This window comes from Stegodyphus dumicola, chromosome 7 (assembly GCF_044657685.1).
Source record: "Stegodyphus dumicola isolate Sdum_Otavi_A_Nest chromosome 7, ASM4465768v1".
Taxonomy (NCBI): Eukaryota; Metazoa; Arthropoda; class Arachnida; order Araneae; family Eresidae; genus Stegodyphus; species Stegodyphus dumicola.
Window position 1 is genome coordinate 173,457,191 of NC_140774.1, and position 19,832 is coordinate 173,477,022.

A 19,832-nucleotide genomic window follows, 5' to 3' on the forward strand; every position below is an offset into this window, starting at 1 on the left:
AACTAAGAATTCATAGCTAAGAGTTGAGTGATTGTATTATTTTTTTATATTAGTAAAATGCAAGTGACCTTCTAATTTGATATTTCAGATGACAGTTTAACACCAAAAGTGTTTTACCTTGTTTATTACCTTGTAAATTACCTTTTTTTGTAAAATTTTTTCTAAAATTTCACCTTATAATGATTAGTAAGAGGTTATTGTTATAATGGTTATTGAGTTATATTTCAGTCTGCAATGCACACTTCGGTGACATTTAATGGATATCTAGATTAAAGCAGAATCTTATTTTGAGAGTAATGTATATTTTATGGTAAATGAAGTTGTAATAAAGATTGACTTTAGAATAAAAAAAATTTTTTTTTGGGGGGGGAAGGTAAATGTGGCGCTTGTATTGAATTAAAGTTATTAAATATTTAGTGTTATTTCACAAATGATAAGTGGAATATTATTAAAATCTGCTGACTCGTAGAATCTTTTTAATTTCAAATGAAATTTTCAATTTTGAAAACTAAAGAAACTACCTACAAATTTTTGAATTGCGAAAAAAGGTTTCGCCTTTTTTCTTCCAATTGTTGAAATCCAGGCCAAGCTTGCCTAGACAAAATTTCAATAAACTGTACTTAAAATTTATATTGAAAAGGGATGGGGGGGCTTTTGTTTTAAATAAATGTTATATGTTAAGCACAAAAAAGATGTTCGGAAAAGATTGCAGCCGATGTTGAGGAATTTGCCTTAATTGTATCATAATAATGGGAAACAGAATTTTTAATAGAATTAAACATTTTATTACTCATTCTCTTCATATCTATTGTAAAACATATAATTTTTGTATATAATTTTGGCATCTTTCCTCAAAACTCATTCGGAATAATTTCTGGTCAAAATCTAAAAATTAAATGTCTTTTTCTATGCATTAACTTTTATTACTAATTAAATTCACCCAATAGCAATTTCTGAGTTTAATATTCTAATGTGGTTGTACATTTAATGCTTAGATTTCTGTGACAAATAAATGATTTCTATTAGATGTTTATCATAATATAATGCTTTCTTTAGTCACAAGGTATGCTTAGTCTGATCTGTTTCATTTCATAAGCTGATTTTCCAGCTAATGCCCAACATGATGTATTTTGATTACTTTATGTATGTGAGGAGCATTATAAATGAAACAATGGCAGACATCTTTATAAAATTTTTCTGACCTTAGTACTTATAAAACATATTACGGTTTAGTTTAGAAAATGCCTGGAGTGTTTGAAGGTTAACAGAATCTTGCTTTATGATTCAGTGACCTTATTGAAATATATATTTGCTGTTTTAAAAAATTCATACTTAGTACATAGCAAGGGAACTTTCGTTTTTTAAGTTTACTTAGTAAGATTATTTCATAGTATCTATACTTATGCATTGTATAACTTCATTTTGGGGATTTTTATTGATGCAGGTTCATTTTTCACACCAAAGCTACTTAATCAGACTCGCACTTATATCCCTTAAATTTGTTAATAACATTTTGAATAACCTTATATATGTGTATATACATGCATATGTTTGTGTATATATATGTTTGTGAGTATATTATATAGGCATATCAAATGTCTTTTCTTTTTCAGTCATGATTCTGGAGAAGCCATTCCATTGGAAGAGTAAGTGATTTTTCATTAAGTGCATGCTTATTTGTATTATTAACATTCAATCCTACATCATACGAATATTTCTTTTTTATATAAGTATTTTTTTGTATGCACTGGAATGCATTCATCAATTACACACTGTAGTGCAAAATGTTTTGATCCGTAATGTTTAGCAAAAGCCTGAATATAGAAAATTTTATACCACATTGAAGTTTCTAGTATTGATATAAAATTATACATGAAAATAACAATGGAAAGAGCTTATAAAATATAATTAAATAAAAACAGTTGATATGGAAGGATATATGGCCACTATATGAAGAAATGGCTGTATAACACTTGTTACTGTGTTATACTTCACTGGTTGAATATCTGAGTAGCAGAAGCTGTTTGTTATCTGTGACAGAATAATTCTAATGTGCATGGACATAATGTATAATATCTGCCCATACTTTACATAAAGTTGCTGATGAGTTTTGATAGTTATCTCTTGCATTTCTCTGTCAGTTTTTTTCTTCACTTGATGAATATTTTTTGGCAAATACTCATGGATTGCTAGATGCTTTTCTGAAATTTTCCAGTTATGTTCTGGAGTTTAGAATTTGAAGAAGACGATTGTTGAATTGCCATGTTTTTAAACAACTGAGAATAATCCACATTATGTTGATTTTTGGTTTTAATCCTTTTTCTTATGTCTGGGCCCACTAGCGGCCGAACAGTTAGTCACTGAATACCAATAGTTTGGTCTGAATCCTGCAAATGGGCTGGCTATGCAGACATTTTCTTCACTTTCCTCATATGTAATGTCTGTATGATCCAGTTTCCCTTATAAAATCCTCCACAAAGGCATCTTTCCCCTTAGGCAGATAGCCCTCAAGGCTTTGTGTAATCACATAAATCCACACCCATTTCTTATGTCTGCCAGTATGATGTAATCCCATTCAACTGATCAAGCCATAGTTCTCAAGTCATGCAAAAACATGCTTTTGGGCAGTTGAGGAGGATGGTTCTGTGGTTGGGCCATCAAAACTAGTCCTGCAAAATTTGCAAGTGTGTTGCTGATTCTTGTTGTTTGGCTTCTCCAGTATGCATCAGGCTGTTATAGTATCTAGTTTCTCGTTCAAAGTAATGTCCATTGTCATCTCTTTCTTCCCGGTATGTTCTTTACTTGTTTATTTCCCCCCCCATTTTATCCTACCAGTGTATAAATATTTTAACTATTAATATTTTGAAATTTTTAACATTCTGTTTTTAATAATTATTTATTTATGAATATTAATAGCTAAAGCTCTATTTCATTATTTAAAACAGTCCTAAGAAATAATTTTTATTTTTTGAAGCCTGATAAATTTTACCTCTACTTTATGTTTTATATTCTTAACTTAGACTAGATTTTTACATTTCTGTTTATCTAAAAAATTGTACTCAATATAATAAGCATTTTAATTTTTTTTTTTTTTTTTTTTTTTTTTTTAGTTCCGAGGAAAGTGATATAGTAAAACAAAACACAAAAGTGTTTCCAAATCGATCAGTTCAAGCAAAAGAGGAATTTGTTCTAACAAACAAATTCCTCTTTTTCATGTGTATTTCTGTCAGCTTTGTTATTTGATCTTTTAGCATTTTTTTACTAAGAGTTTAATATTTGTGTAGTTAGTTATTATGCCTTCATTAATAAAATAAATTTGCCTTGATATTTTATGTTGAGCTATAGATGAACTGATTTGTTTTAATTGTTAAATTTTTTGAAGTATAGAGAAATTTTATATGTAATGAGAGAAATTTAGAATTGGAAACATTGGTTTTATAAAGAAAAGTAGCATTAATATAACAATAAAAATTCAAATTACAGGCACATTGTTCTGCTTTAGTTCAAGTAGGTAAAAAGAGAGACTTATTATCCTAATTTAAATATGATATGTAAATAAAATGAATGACCAGGAGGTTTAAACATAGAGTGTTAGCCTTTGACTGGTATAACTCACTTCAACTGTTCAAGTTGCTACAGTGGACTGAATGTTACAGGAAAACCAATGGGAAGCAATTGGAGAGGGAGTTTGAAATCTGAAGCTCAGTCATGTCTTTGGCCATTATGCCATAGGAGATTTACAGTAGTACTGTAAGTCTCGCTGGATCGGCTCCAAAACAGCTCATTATCCAGACTGAAAGAATGAGATATGGATTTTTGAGAAATATTGTTTATTGTTATAAAGTTAAATGAAGAGGCTGTTGTTCTTGCAATTTATATATTCCTTGGTGATAAATGCTTTTTCACTTTTTCGTCTGTTTCTATCAGAGACTGAGACAACAGCAACAAATGATGGCATTCAACCAAATAAATTTTACAACTTGTCTTGTTATGAAATATTGATGTTTATGACTTTTGGAACTATAAAAGCCAAAGGAACGTTACATGTTCAGAATAGTGCTATTAATTGCAAATCATATTCTGATCCATTTCAGAATAATCCAAACCCTCAGTCAGGTTAAAATGCCATGGCTTGTTTACTTTGGCATATGATGGTATGTCTCATGTCTGCTTCATAGTAATTTATACTACAATATAGAAATCTGCATTGAGTAATCCAAAGAATGATCCAAAACCTCAGCCAGGTTAAAATGTCATGGCTTATTTTACTTTAGCATATTGTCATAGTGTGTCTCTTGTCTGCTTCATAATAATTTATGCATAAAGAAATCTGCATTGAATTATTCCCACAGACTTCCACACTGCATTAAAGAAATATTGCATCAAATAATTATTGGCTTCTGTTTGGCTCCTGAAGGAGACACTTGTCAGGAAAAATTCAGTGCAAACAATTAAATAAATTAGGTGATGTAATTAGATGTGGTATCCAGACTTGAGCAAAATGCTGATTCACATTTTAAATTTTAATAGTATTTACCTTCCATTGGGCTCAATATATGTCTCTTGGTAAAATATATATGCATCTAATTTTCATATGATTTTTTGTTTTTTGAGTTAAGCACTAAAATATAACTGCATAATGCATTATTTATGTCGTCACTGATGTTTTTACAAATTGATGATCTAATCAGGCAAATCTAATCATTGCACAATTTTATAGCAATCTGGTCATAAGATTGGTAAATGAGTATTTTAATTTGTAATTCTTAATTGGTTCTGGTGGGTTTCTTTATTAATTTTTGGCTTTTTAGGTCTTTATGGATTACGGTACATTGTTAAGTAAAATTCAGTCTTCTATTTGTATTGGTTTTATGGACTAACTCAACAAATTTTCAGTAGACATTGAGGGGGAATTCTGTTCTTTAAAGGTCAAAATTATTATGTGCTGTTGGCTTGAAAGAGATATGTCAGATCTTTAAGTGATATATTTTCAATCTCCAGCACTGAATATTTTTTACTTGTTAAAGTAAAGGAACTTTATATCAGTCTTCTTAAAAAATCATATATATATATATTTTTTTCTATAAAGCCAGTAAAGGTTGAATTTTGCCTATGATAAGTTTAAGGCTTGATTTTGTCTTGCATGCTTTTTTATGTTTATTTTAATAATATTTTGATATATTGGAATGAGAGTTTAGGTGATATGTGAACTTTGCAATCTGTATGGACACTAAGCAAATGAGCATTTAAATAATGCATGCTGCATGAAGGTTCTTTTGTAATACATATGAATTTTGCCATTAATATTAATATTTATTAATGCTTTGAATAAAAACTTGCTTAATATAATCCTGAGAATACTTACCTCACTTAAATAATGCTGATATGATACATTGATTGCATGTTCTACCACTTAAATTTATTATGTACTCATGCTATGATATCAATTTCATCTTGTCTGGGAATTGTAAATTTTAGTGATAAGACCTGAAAATGAGCATTTTATCTGCAACTCGTTTTCATAAATTCATATTACTATGCTCTGAAATGCGAGAACAATCGGAAATTATTTCAGAAATGCAAAATAAACATAAATTAAATTTTCTGCTGTGATCAAGCTAGGTTTACAATAAGATTTGTAAACACATATTTATTTATTTATTTATTTATTATTTTTTTTTATCTTAAGCATCATTTTCTTAGGTGATCTTTATTTTAAAATTTAAAAAAAAAATTGTATTCATATTGCAAAAAAAAAAAAAAAAATTGTATTCATATTTGGTAAGTTTAAATAAAAATATATGCCAATGATTTTAAATTATAAAAATTAAATAGTTCAATAAAGTTTGTTTCTGAGATTATATAATTTTAGGAATAAATAATTTGTTAGATAATTATTTGTAGTGCAAGGTGATTTAAATGTAATAAATAGGACTAAGAATTTCTGTTATGCTGATTGATTGCTTATCAAATTTATGTATGTAATCAATCTATAATTTCTCAAGAGGCACTTAAAACTTGCTTCTTTTAAACCCTTTCCTGTGAAATTTTGCATGCAATTTATACTTATTGCATAATAATTCTCATAACAATTATTTTTAACCACTAACTGTAATATTTCATTCAACAGCATGAGTAGAGCTAAGCCGTTTTCATATATAAATCCTGGGGCTACAACCTGGATGTAAGTAGTAGTTGCTCTATAATATTATGTGTTTAGAGAATTTATTTCAATAAATGTTCAGCTATTTTAAGTCTGCAAATTTTCTAAGGTGAAGGAATTTTAGTTCATAATCTGTTTTGCCATAGATGTATATATAATTTTTTAAAAATGCACCTGTTAAATTCAGATATTTTTACTATTAATAAGACAAAACAACAACAACAACAAAAAAAAAAAAAAAAAAAAGGGGGGGGGGTTTAATTTTTTTTTTTTTTTTTTAGTCCTTGTTACTGTTTATTGCTTAAAATGGATAAATCCAAATGATAATTATAAATGTTAAAAATAATATTTAAAAATGTAAGAATATTTATAAAATGATACTGTATAAGTAATATATGTATTTATATAAATAAATATTGCTGTTTCTTGTACTGTGTAAGAAAACAATTTACAAATATGGTCTAATTAAAATTCAGATTATGTAAAGGTTTACAGAATGCATACTTAGATAACTCCAGGATTACTGATGTGTTTTTTTATATTATATATAGAGGAAAACATCACTAATACTTTTCAAATTATTACTAAACTAAGATTTATTTACATGAATTAAAGAAAAGAAGAAGAAGAATTTCTGTTGCAACATTATATGTCTGCATCGGTCATTGCCTGGTCTGCACACTTGTCTAGATGGCACATGACACTTACATCATACAGTTACAGGGCCGTTTTACACATAATTTGGCTATCCTACATTATCATCTGCCCTCAGATAACAATAGCAAACAGTGAAATGTAGCATATAAAAAGCATTGAAACTGAAAATACTATTAAAAAACAAATGAAAAAAAAACTAAAATAAAATAGGTAAAAGAAAACAGTGTAGAATCAGTATCTTCTGATAACAGTACAAGTGTTTGTTTTTATAGGTTTGTCGAAAAAACCACATTTTTCAACATCATAAGTGTCATTTAGCTTGGATTTTCATGATCTTTTATGGTTCGAGAAACATGGATTTCAGACTAGGTCCACATTGTGTATACTTAATTGCCACTATATCATGAAGCTGGAACTTTCGAGATGGTTTACATAGTAGTTTGTAGGTTTTACAGTTCTCAGGCTGCACTTTCAAAATCTGTTGTTTAGCTTCCTTGCAAAGATCATCACGAGCATTGACAGAATTTAACTGCATTCTTTGCACTTAACAGCTCTTTAATTTTGTCATGATAAGCAGATTTAATTTTAATTTCAAACATCAGTTCGAATGGAGTTATATTAATACTTCATTGGTATGTTGAATTAATCACTTGCTGAACTACACTGATACTTGTATATCATTTTATTGGATTCTGAATTGATAATTTGGAGAGAATTGATAATTTGGAATTTAGAATTTAATCTCTCAATTTTTCCATTCACACAAGGTGGTCTAGCAATAATTTGAATATTCTGGATATTGTTGGTTGAACAATAATCTTGAAAATCTTTAAAAGTAAATACTGAACTTTTATTGGAGATTATATGCAAAGGATTTCTAAAGACGAATTTTTAATGTTCCAGTTTAAGTATTACAGTTAAGTATTGTCAGTTGATTTTGATGATTTTGATGGATCTTAAACATGTTGTGTAAGATTTCATTGAAATTTATGGTATCAGGCATACAAACTTTGTGATTGATTCAACAACAGAAAATATATACATCTAACTTTTATGAGTGCTTTCAAGTGGTCCTAAATGATCAGTGTGATATGTTTGACATCCTGCTTGTGTAGAGAATGCAACTATCTTTTTGTTTTTGACATTTATGATTAATTAATATGTAAGGAACACAATTTGCAATATAGTAATCAATTTTGTCTTTAAGTTTAGATATATAAAATTCATGTTTGATTAGTTAGTTCTTCAGTTCGTTTAGAAGCGAAATGTCCACGAAGATGTGCATCCTTAATTATATTGGGTTGCATTGATTCTGGAACAAGTAATTTGTTACTGTCTACAGCTTTATAAAGTATATCAGTTTCAACACAATAGTCAATATAAAGCCTAAGACTTCTTTGATAGCTCAAATATGATCTTCTTGCTGTTAAGCATTTCATATTTTCAAAATGAGGCTGTCTTGAGTAATGACCATAAGATTGAATCTGGAATAATCTTGACAATATTTACTCTCATAATGTTTTATATTGTATTCTTTGAGGACTAATATTGTTTCATTGCAAATTATGCACATTGTCTTATTACTTGATCCAATCATGTAATATTGGTATCCCTATTGCTCTTTAAATGTTCTACACCCACTATCTATCTATCTTTTATTATTTTTATTTTTATATAAAGTCAAACGAAAGGCACATAACTTCAAATAAAAACAATGCACTATTTGCTCTGAATTCAAAATTTGGAATTATCCAACTCTTTGTTGTCTTCCATATTTACCATGCATCTTCAGTGAATAGAGCATACTCAAGTGTTCTAGATACTTTTCCTGAATCTTTCAGACAAGTGATTATGCAGCAGAACTTTTCCAGCATGTGTTCTGGGTCTGCTTGTTGCTGTAAACTTTACATAATCAAGCATAATTAGCATTTTTGCATAATTCTGCCACTTCCCACAAGATGGCATTTCCACTGCAATGACATGTCCTTGACACTAACCCATAAGCATCAACCAAAATTGCAAATGAAGTGGAGTCCACCCGTGCCATGGATATCTCACTCACTGGCTAGTTCCAAAATGAAAATTTACATGTAATTCAAAAGTACAGTATGTTGGTTTAATGAGCTAGCTAAGTTTTGGTCCTTAGAACTTAGTGGAGGAATTAGCATGGTCATTAGACTAAATAGCTTGGAGACCCCCTGAACAAAAGAAACACATTCTACACTATGTTATACACAGAGTTCTTTAATGTATTGCTTAAAAAAATAGGATGTATAGATTTTATTCATAGGTAAAACACATTTATATCTTCGTAATCGATATTTATTTATTTTTCAGGTTTAATCAACATCAGAACTATATGGTTCATCCAACAGCAAATAACCAAGCTCGACAGTTTCATTATAAATAGAATATGGATCAAGAGTGCCTTTTGTATAGTATGTTCTAGATTCTAGAACATTGTGAATATGAAAGATTGTAAATCTTTATCTATTTCTATTATATATTTGATTCTCGGTTTATTTTTAAATTCATATATAATTTTGCTTACACATGTGAATACTAATTGTGAATACAAAAGTTATAAATATTTGTGATTGTTATGTAACTTGAGTTCTCCTCAGAATTGATTAAGCATGAATTTTAATGTTTTGTAAAGAATTGAAAAGTAATGTTGATTTAAATGAAATATTTATGTAATGACATACATAGGTGCATGCATTGTTAAAAATGAAATGCAAATTTAGGGTTTAAATTTTGGATTGCATAAAATAGATTTTATTGGAATTGTTTTGATATTGCTAATTGCATATAAAAGTATTCATGTATATTGCTTTATCTTACCTTTTAAATCATAAACATTCTTACAACATGTTGTGTAAGATTTCATTGAAATTTATGGTATCAGCATATTTTAAATTTTATTGCTTGTTCAATCTGAATTTCCTGTGATAGCTAGAATTGTTGCATAGTCAGAATATTTCCTTTGAAAGTAATATAAAATATGGAAATTTCTTAAAAGCAAAGATTTTATGCAAACTAATCATATCAAATAATGTTAAATTTGATTATATACTTTAGTAGCTAAAAATTGCTTTTTGAAGTGTATTCTGATTCTTGATACATTATTTGCATGTTAAAATGGTTTTATTCTCTTTTATATTATCCAAACTGTTTTTAAGGTCTTTGAATTAATTGCAAAATTTATAGCTTGTTAAATTTCATGTTAAGATTTGCTGAAGCTGTAATATAGTTTTTGACTTAGAATGAAAGTCATTTTAAGCATCATTGAGAAAGGTATTTTTTTGGTGCAGAAGGCTATTTTAGATTATATGAAGGTTGTTAAGCATACATCACCAAAAGATCAGTGTGATCAGTATTCTTTTACTGTAAATTATATATTTGTCAGTGTTGTGATTTAATGTACTTTTGTAATTATTCATGTGTATGTAAATGGGTTCATTGAAATTACACTAATGATTCACATTTGTAATTATTGTTTTGATGTGAATTTTCAATGGTTCAACTGTAAATAATCGTGTTTCTTTTTGTTAAGTGATAGTTTAATTTATTAATTTGTTCCTTTAATGTGTAACATATTGTTTAGATTTGTAAGGCTACTGTCTTAAAATTACTGTCAAAATTAAAAGCTGTATAAAAATGCTTGTTACAAAGCTGCCAAGTGGTAAACAAATTAATATATTTGTTTGTATATATAATTGGGCATATTGATAAAAAAAAATTTTATAAATATTTTAACAAGCTCCTTAGATTAAAAAATATTTATGAATTCAGTTTTCTTAAAATTTTCAAATAGTTTGACATTTTCTGCATAAGTTATTTTTATTTAACTTAGAATTTTGTCATTAATCTGCATATTTATGTATGAAATTTATTCTTTAGTTCAATTTAATGCATTCTTACAAATGAAAGTTAATCTAGATTTTAAAGGTACTTTTAAGCTAACCATATTCTCCTAAAATGAAGAACATTGTAATAATTTAATTTTAGTATGTTTGGCAGTGGTCTAACAAATCCTCATTCAGGATATGTGGTTTTGTCATGCTGTAATATTTATCTGTCGTGTCAGTTAATATTTAAATGTTCCAATTTTCTTCTTCAAGATGTGCATTCCCTAGTTTTGTATTACACAATATATTTTAATACAGAGTTTTAAGAATAAAAATAGTCATTATTTTTGTCATAGAAATGTTTCCCATTTGCCAGTTAATTGTCTTCCAAATTTAAGAAATTATGACAAATGTACTTTTTTTTTTGACTGAGACATTGAGATCAGTTTCAAAGAGAATGAATGATCTATCTGTGACATGGAAACTATAGGACGTTTTATCACTTCTTTATGCAATGGACATTGTTTTCTGTGTGAACAAAGTATTTTAAATCCGTCTGTCATTCTACCCATCTGTTCTGTTTGTGAATTAAGATGAATGAACTTTAAAAAAGAAAATGTTGTGAACATTTGACGTTTTACAGATGTGCCAAATATTTAGCTTGTAATTTTATTGAAGATGTGATAATAAAGTGTCATCATTGTCATTCAATTGATCTTGTGTGTGTCTTATTATGCATGCATAAATTATTATGCATGATAAATTTACCAAAAATAAGTTGAATTTCTGAGATAAAATAGTTGGGATAACTGCCGACTCTCCTGCTTTTACTGGGAGACTCCCAGTTCTTCATCATATCTCCGAGTTTTTAATTTTTAGCCTGTATTAAGGAAAATTTTTTCATAAATAAATTAAATTTATTAAATTAATGAAACTTAAACTGTGCAAATTTCACGTTCCCAGCCCTAGCAATTTTCAGCAAAATTTTGTGTATTAAATTTTATTTCATTGGAATCAATTAATATTTGTGCTTAATATAGGTTATGTGATGTATTGCAGTACATATGTGATGCATTACTATGCATAAAATTAAAATTAATAATTAATGTGCATATTGCACACAGTAATATGTATATTAATAATTAAATTTTGTAATATGTACATTAATTATTAATTTTATTTTCATCATGCTTAAAAGTACTTTGAGAAATGAACAGGATTCTGTCCATGCCAATGAATATAAAAATAATGTGTTAGTATATTTTACATAAGAACCATAATATAAATTAGTTGCCCAAACTGAATTATACATTATATGGCAAATTTATATCAATTTAGATTCCTTTTGAAATGGTGTCCTCACAGCTCGAAATTCTTCCGGGAACATTTCATATTCAGAGTTAGCAACTACGTACATGAGAAATATTTAATACTTGGCTTTACGTTAACATGTAAAAATTTTGGAAATTTTTTTATTCAACAAAAAGACTATGCAAAAATTCCATGCAGTTTTGCTGCCTCAGATTTTTGTATAGTTCCACGTTTGGTTTAAATACAGGCGAGATTCTTATTATATATGAATTATATGTGAAGACGTTTCTTATAAAGTAGATACTACTTGATAAAGCATAACTGATGCAGCAGATACTGTTTGATAACTGATGAAATTTTAATGTCATTGCATGATTTGCTTTAGTTCTTAACAGCTTCACTTGGTTCGGTTACGAAGATATTGCATTTTGTTTAAGAACTTATCCAAAACTTATTATTTCATGATATTTAAAGGATTATTTAAGGAATGCAAATGGTTCTACATTTAAATTATGCCTCCACACATTTATTAATTAGTGTTAAATCTAAAGATTTTTAGGCTATAAATAATGACTTTGTTTGAAATATCATACTTGGGCACTTTTCCCATAAAAAGTGTATAAAGATTAGCACTAGAATTACTCACATTGAAATAAATACATCAATACAGTGGCCATTCAAAGATCAGTTAATTTATTTATTTATTTAATTTTAAAACAAATAAATACAGAAAACTTTCAACTTCTTACTTTTTTATATGTTCTTTTATTATTTCTTCTTTAAATTTATAACTATGCAGAGCATTTACCTTTGAACTGATTATAATTCAAACATACATTCTCCACAAGCATATTTATTAAATTCTGCATTATTAGTAATTAGTGCAATTTTGTTGCAGTATCGAATTTGACAGTAAGCAGGGTGTTCAGTTTGAAAGGCAAGAAAACTGTGTGCATATTTGTGGGGCATACCTTTACAGCATATGCAGAAATTATACCTCTCCAATTCAGTGTAGTTTTAGCACTATAATGAAGCTTTTCTTTAATCCTTTCTCTGGATGGCATCAGGAATGTTCATTTCCAGTTCTTTTAGGATTGTGTATTGCTTATTTATATAGTTCATTTTAAGTATCCCCATTCTATAATCCATGCTTCTTTCAAAGAATAGGAGCTCAATTATTTATCATCGTGACATAACGCATGAGATAAAAATTTTCACAAGGTGGAAGGGAGCCTTAATAAACAAATGAATTTTTCTGAATTTATTCCTTAATAATTTTTGGTAAATAAGGAACACTAATATTAAACCATTCCTCATCTACAATGAATACTTGATCTTGCTTTTAAATAATACTACACATAAAATTCTTATTAAGCAATAATTGAAGACCCACCTTCTTGACCTGATTTCTGCTTCTGGTGAATTTACCTTTCGTATCAAACTGGTTATACGTAAAGGAACAGTGTAGAAATTGATGAACCACTGCAAACAAAATATACAAGAATTATGTACCCATAAATAAGGAATCTGCTTTCAGATTGAGCAATCCTGCATATGTTTACTAGATTTTTGGTAGAATGGTTATGCATGTATTTCATTTTCATTCAGTTTTATTATTTTCGTCAAAGTCTGAAAATACTATGCCCGATCATTTGCCAAGTAGTTAAAGACCACTAGGATTTGAACCCATTAAAACAAGCTGGCTGTGTAATAAGTATTCATGGCTTTTTCCATCATTAACTGAATATTTCTTGAAACTCTTTCTATCATTACCACTTTCTGTTTCATTGAAAATATACAACTATAATTATATTTTAGTTCTGAAAAATTTTCATGTTCTAATTCAGCACTTAGATGAGCAGCATTATTTCTCAATGCAAGTTGAGTATAATAATCACAACAGATGCTTTTTGTAAATTTGTGATGAAGAACCATTTCTGAAAAGTTACTAATGTACTCAATATGTATGCATTAATGGTGCTGATTTAGAAAATTGATAAAATATGTCTAGTAATAATAATAATAATTTTTAAGACAACTTTTTTTGGGAGGGGAGGTTGTAATATGCACATGCAAATGGAAATATTTCAGAAAATAATTAAAGTAATAAATCTATTATAAGAGAATGAAACAGTGTGAAATATTTTCCCTTGATACATCTGTGAATTGTCATGAATCATAAAATTATTTTAAACCTATAATTTCAATGGATTGTATATTATTTTATGTGTATTATCTGCACGTTTTAGAAATCAATATGATGAGTGAAAATTAGACTGGCATTTGTAATCATTTTCCTAAATAAAATGACACAGACGTTAACATAGTTAAACACTGGCAGCTTTATGATTTCAATAAATATAAAACATGAAATCCATAATGTACCATTTTAATAAATTTGATAGTTCTAGATTTAAGACCTGCTCATAACTATTAAATGAAATGTCAATCCTGCTGAAAAGTTCTTTCTTTGTGATTTCTGTTTTTGCATGAGATGTCACACTTATTAATTCTAAGTGGACGAATGCACTGAATACTGAATTTCATCTAGAATTCGATTACCATTAAAATTGGTTTCCTCTATATGGATATAGAATTCAGAAGGGATTTTTCTTTTGAACTTTGAGCATTGGGTATCTAAGTTTCATCGATCTTTCAATATCCCATTATTTGTAACCGACTAACTGTACCTATTTTCCCATATATAACACGAATGTAGACTAATTTCCTGCACAGTATTACCACTTTCCTAGATTAGTTATATTTTTACGTGCTTTGCTATAATTTGTTACCTTTCATTTATTTTCTAGAATGTCCTTAGTATATATGTATTTAATTAATTGGGTGCTCAGTAATAAGTATTCTCAGCAAAACTCTCAATATTATCTGAAAATAGATTTTACTAAAATAGCTTGCTAAATTTCATAAATATAAATATAAATCATTAATATTTAAACATCATTTACGTTTTATTTCAGTTTGTAATGAGTTTCATAAATTATGCCCACCTTACACATTTTGTACCATGTATTTGTGTTTTCTAATTGGGATTTCATGAAATTTTTGCTTTTAATTTAGTCTCATGTGAAATTTAATATTTCAAAATTTAACTCTAATTAATTAACTGATGAAATTCTAATTAATTAGCTGATAAAATGTAATGTTTTCTAATTGATTAACTGAACAAAATGATGCGAATATGGATTTAGTCCCATTTTGTTTTGGGTTTGCATGTTGCTCAGCATTTTAAGCTGAGTACACATTTTGTATTTATCATTGGATAAATGAAGGCAGTACACAATCTATTTTTATTTATTTGAAGTAATTGGAAAACGTTTCTTGATGAAATCCGAAATTTTTAATCTTTGACTATTATTTAAGGTAATTTAAAAATATCTAGTATAGATTTGTTTAATTATATATCAAAAGCCTGTTAAAAACTACAGATTTTCTTAATTATTCTGTTATTTTCATTTCTTGTCTTGCAATAGAATGGATTTTTTTAGTGCATTATGAGAAAAATGGATGTCTATGTTATTCATTATTTTGCATTTAGTAATTTTGTGCAGTTAGTATCTAGGTTTTGTTCCTGTTCATCTGTAATACTTTCACTTAATTAAATTACTGTGAATAAATAATATGTAAAATTTTCTTTGAATCTTCAAGTACTTAAGTTTACCTTTATAGAAGTTAGTTCAAACAAGAATGTTTTAGCCTAATTAAGGCTTTAATAGTTATTTAGTTTCAACCAATATGCCGTTAAAATTTTTAATTTTTGCTTGCAATAAATTAATATGGAGAAATTCATATAAGCTTAATTTAGCTTCACATTTAATTTTTAGATATTACACAAATAAAAACTGCAAACATATTCATAGGACTGACACGGGAGACATTAAATTAACAAAAATGCATGTCAACAAAATTCTTCTTATTTTTAAATATTGGGCCCCAAGGGTTGTTTCCATTGGCTGCATTGCTTTTAGCTTTATTGTCATCATTAGCTGCCTTCCAGGAAAATGTCTGTTGCTGACTGTTATTATATTTTGTGACCCATGCTCCATAAGCAGCTCCTCTGAAAGAAAAATTAAATATAACTATGATTGGGTAAAACTGCTAAAGGAATTTAGTATACAGATTATTATCAGAAATGGAATACTCTTGAGTTATAATATCAGCTTTCATCATGCAGAAATTATTTTGTTTATTGAAATAATAAGAAGTTTAAAATAAGATTTGTTTATGAAACCAGAATAAAAGCATAAATCATGATTTGTATATAAAAATTCTGCTTATTTTGCTTCGGTTTATGAGAATAAAATCCGACTAAATATCAACAGTAGCGTAATCTAGCAAAAGGTTTTTATCATTGTTATTAAATGTTAACATTATTTGCTTTTTCTCACTTAAAAATAGATAAATAAATCTTAAAGTTTTCAGATTTTATATAACGCCCAAAGGTTCTTTTTTTGACTATTTGTGTGTTACCTTTATTTATTAAATATCATGTTCTTCGCACTTAAACCATAAAATTCAACTCAACAGCAATATTACAAAATATTTAAAAACGGCATATCTTTACTATTTCCGATACACAGTCTCGCGCACAGGAGATAAAAATGTTTTTCTCTGTACAGTGTTGCCATGGCTCACTTTGAAATCGTCGAGTTTGTTAATAAAAAATTCATAAATATTTTACAGAATTTGAAATAGATAATAAAACAAATTCAAAATTCGGGCTTCGAAGTGCTTATGTTCGGTTGGAGGACTACGTTATTCAGCATTTGATGGCTCTAGGTACCGTTGCTTTTTCACAATGCCTGAAACATTCATGCAGATTTTTCATTATTTAATTTCTTTAAATATAATACATGGCGATAATATTTGGTAGCAACAGTTTTAAAAGTGAACCAACGCAGAAAGTGAAACGATGCAAAATGCCATTTCGAGACTATTAGCCCTTTGGGTATAACGCCGCTTTGGGTTAAAAAGACGAAGAAGAAGGAAGAAACGATGTTTTAAAAAGAAAATTATGTCACCTTTTTACCTTAAAAAAGTAAATAAACTGAAACAAAACTTTTACACTTAGTTAAAATTCAAAATGTAAAAAATAGTTGATTAACTAATTTGAAAATTGAGTCTATAGCGTTTCTGTAAAGTTTTCACATGGTGTGCTACAACTGTTGTAAAAAATATATATATTGCATCAATTTTCCTGATTGTATTTTGTAAAGTAACTTTTCTGATAACCAAAACAGGAACATGTTTAGTTGAGTTTTCTTTCCAAATGTCGTTATCGAAATCACAATGATTTTAGAATGCATTCATTTCGTCCATGTGTTCGAAATATCATTGCTAAAGCATATTAGAGAGCAATTTTTTTTTTTTTTTTTTTTTTTGCTAAGCCGCACTTTTGTTCCCCCTAAGGCTTTAGGAGGAGCAAAATGATCCTCTTTTATAGTCTCGTTGAATTATTTTACTGAATAATATATTACGTGTAAAATATTCAAAATAATATTGAAAAACTGAAATATTTATAAAGTATGATTAATGGGATGAGAAAAGAACATCAAGTTTAGTAATCAGGAAAAGAGGATTCCACAAAAAGGTCTTTAGGAACTTTAGGAAAAAAATGCAGTGAAGTATAATTCCATTGACGATTTTGCTATGGATTGTATGGCGCAGCTAAACCAGAACTGGCAGAAGGAATGGGGGGAAATTAAGCGTTATATAAATGTGTGCGGGAGCACCAAAATCTTTTAAATGCTTGTGGTCTTAATCCAGCCCTGTATTAAATAGTTGCCGTTTAGAGAATTATGCACTGAACTCTGTGTGTAAGACTGTAGCAATATATCTTTTACTCAAAGGTAGAATTTGAAAGCGGTTGCATAATGGCCAGTATTTGAAACCGGATTTCGTCAGACTGTCTAATGAATGAAATGGTCGGCATCCACAATATGAGTGTTTTCGACAATGAGTCAAATATACTAGAGAGATCAGGCGAACAGATTCAAGGCTAAAAAGGCAACGGGATGACTGTAAGGACTGATCTGCACTGTTCAGCTAAAACATTATGGTTGCCTCTATGCTGTGAGAATATATTCGCGGGAATAGCATAGATGGCACTTTGCGAGGAAGGAGTGGTATTTAACAGTTGCCACCAACAGTGATGTTTGGATGACCTTTGTCAGTTTTTCTCATTGGGAACTTACAGCCGATGTTTTCTATACGTGATACGTTTTTAAAATGGCCACTATTAGCCGGATGCATCATAAAATCTTGAGATATTGTAGCATAATATGTTAGATGTCGATTTATGAGGCATCATTTTGTTGACTTTATGGGGTCTAATGGAGAACGTTTCTGACTTAAGCGACTTACAAAAGCCAAATTTAATGGTTCGAAGGCTGTGAATGAACATCTTTGAAAGAACACTTTTCTTCGAGTGTTTGCAACCTGCCGTTGTTGGTGTCCATGAAAAATGGAAGATAGAAAGTGATAACCGGTAGTAAACTCGTTGGACGAGGCGCTGGACTCCATACTTGATAAACGAATGCCGTAGACTATCCCGTTTGGTGAAGCCAAATAGGCGGCTGCCGATGGCTCAGATGATAGCTGAATACAGTTGCAGGTTCAAATATTACAAGTGTATCTGAGCATAAAATTCATCAGCCTCTTAGGTATGGGATTCCGCAGTAGAGGTCTCATCTAATGTTCCTTTACTGACCTACCTCATCGATGTTTACGACTACAGGGGGTCGTGACTGGATCATGCAACCGTGTAAAAGATTTATCTTATCAAACGAATCACTATTCATTTGCATTACGTTGATGGCTGAGTCGAATTCTTATCTTTTAGGTGGCATGCAACTTCATTGTTGGTAAATTACATCTTTTCATTGCTTCTATCTTCTGCAATAGACACTGACTTTGCTAACGCCACAGCATTGCTTGTCGCAAAACTGGAACTGTGCTCCAGCTGTTTGTGCAACCTGTTGATGAAGTTTATTTGATGTCCTGGTTTCCTTATTCTGGGGCCTATTATTTGTACACATCTAGGATATTATGAAGCACCAGCTTAGAGCTCAGTAACCATCTATTTATAATCTACTGGGACTGTATAATTTCTGCTTGCCTTCCGGCACTTATTAAGGACGTGTAGAATCCATGCCATGACGTGTTGCGACTACTTTCCTTGCCAAAAATGGAGCATCAGGAAGGCGACAATGAAGTTTTGGTTGATCAGTACGCACAAAAGACTGTTTTTAATGTCAAAATGGTCAGACTTAAGACAAATGAGACATGCATTATATTTGGGAATGAGTCCCAAACCGCTTTATTGGAAATAGGAATTTAGATCACTTGAGCCATTTGCAAGATTAACATTATCAACTTACCGCTTTTAATAATATTTGCTTCCTGGAGTCAGTAAGCCCACTCGAGAAACGAATGTTAGTTATATCGCGGTGTTCAGAGATGTCGTTTTAATTATGTTTGGGTATGCTAATGACCATTATATGTTCGAAGAAGAAATGATGAACATGCATGGATACTATTAATCACTATACGCAGTCAGGTCTGATAGTCGTTTCACGCACTTTGAAGAAGAGACTTTCATACATGAACACATTAAGTATGCTTGCATCATCGTTGCATATTTTCTCCTTACATAACGCAGTATGCTGTGTTAACAGGTCGCCCAGCCAATATAATGGTTAATGACGCCGGCTGCCATACCGATTGGCCTGGTTTCGAATCCCCGAGAAGGCATGCATGCTTTCCCACATGCAAGAAACGTAATTAAATTGTGTCTAGAAGCTCGAACAACAACAAATAACATTTTACAACAA

The 19,832-nt window shown here is 29.4% G+C and overlaps 1 protein-coding gene and 1 long non-coding RNA gene across 10 annotated transcripts in view; one reads left to right on the top strand and one right to left on the bottom strand.

Moving 5' to 3' along the window:
• LOC118182519 (prominin-1-like) overlaps positions 1 to 11,382 on the top strand; it is a 355,539-nt gene extending 344,157 nt beyond the window's left edge. For 8 of the 9 annotated variants that reach the window (XM_085821071.1, XM_085821069.1, XM_085821073.1 and 5 more), the window contains 3 exons: positions 1,614 to 1,646; positions 6,131 to 6,184; positions 9,158 to 11,382. In XM_085821071.1, the coding sequence (XP_085677197.1) occupies positions 1,614 to 1,646; positions 6,131 to 6,184; positions 9,158 to 9,230 (160 nt within the window). In that variant the 3' untranslated portion in view covers positions 9,231 to 11,382. The remainder of the gene's footprint in view (positions 1 to 1,613; positions 1,647 to 6,130; positions 6,185 to 9,157) is intronic. The other variant, XM_035351872.2, reaches the window with a different exon arrangement.
• Positions 11,383 to 15,736: 4,354 nt separating this feature from the next.
• The window catches only part of LOC118182521 (uncharacterized), a 28,683-nt gene continuing 24,587 nt past the window's right edge, over positions 15,737 to 19,832 (bottom strand). Inside the window, exon 3 of the long non-coding RNA XR_015042244.1 lies at positions 15,737 to 16,057. This is a non-coding gene — a long non-coding RNA (uncharacterized LOC118182521). The remainder of the gene's footprint in view (positions 16,058 to 19,832) is intronic.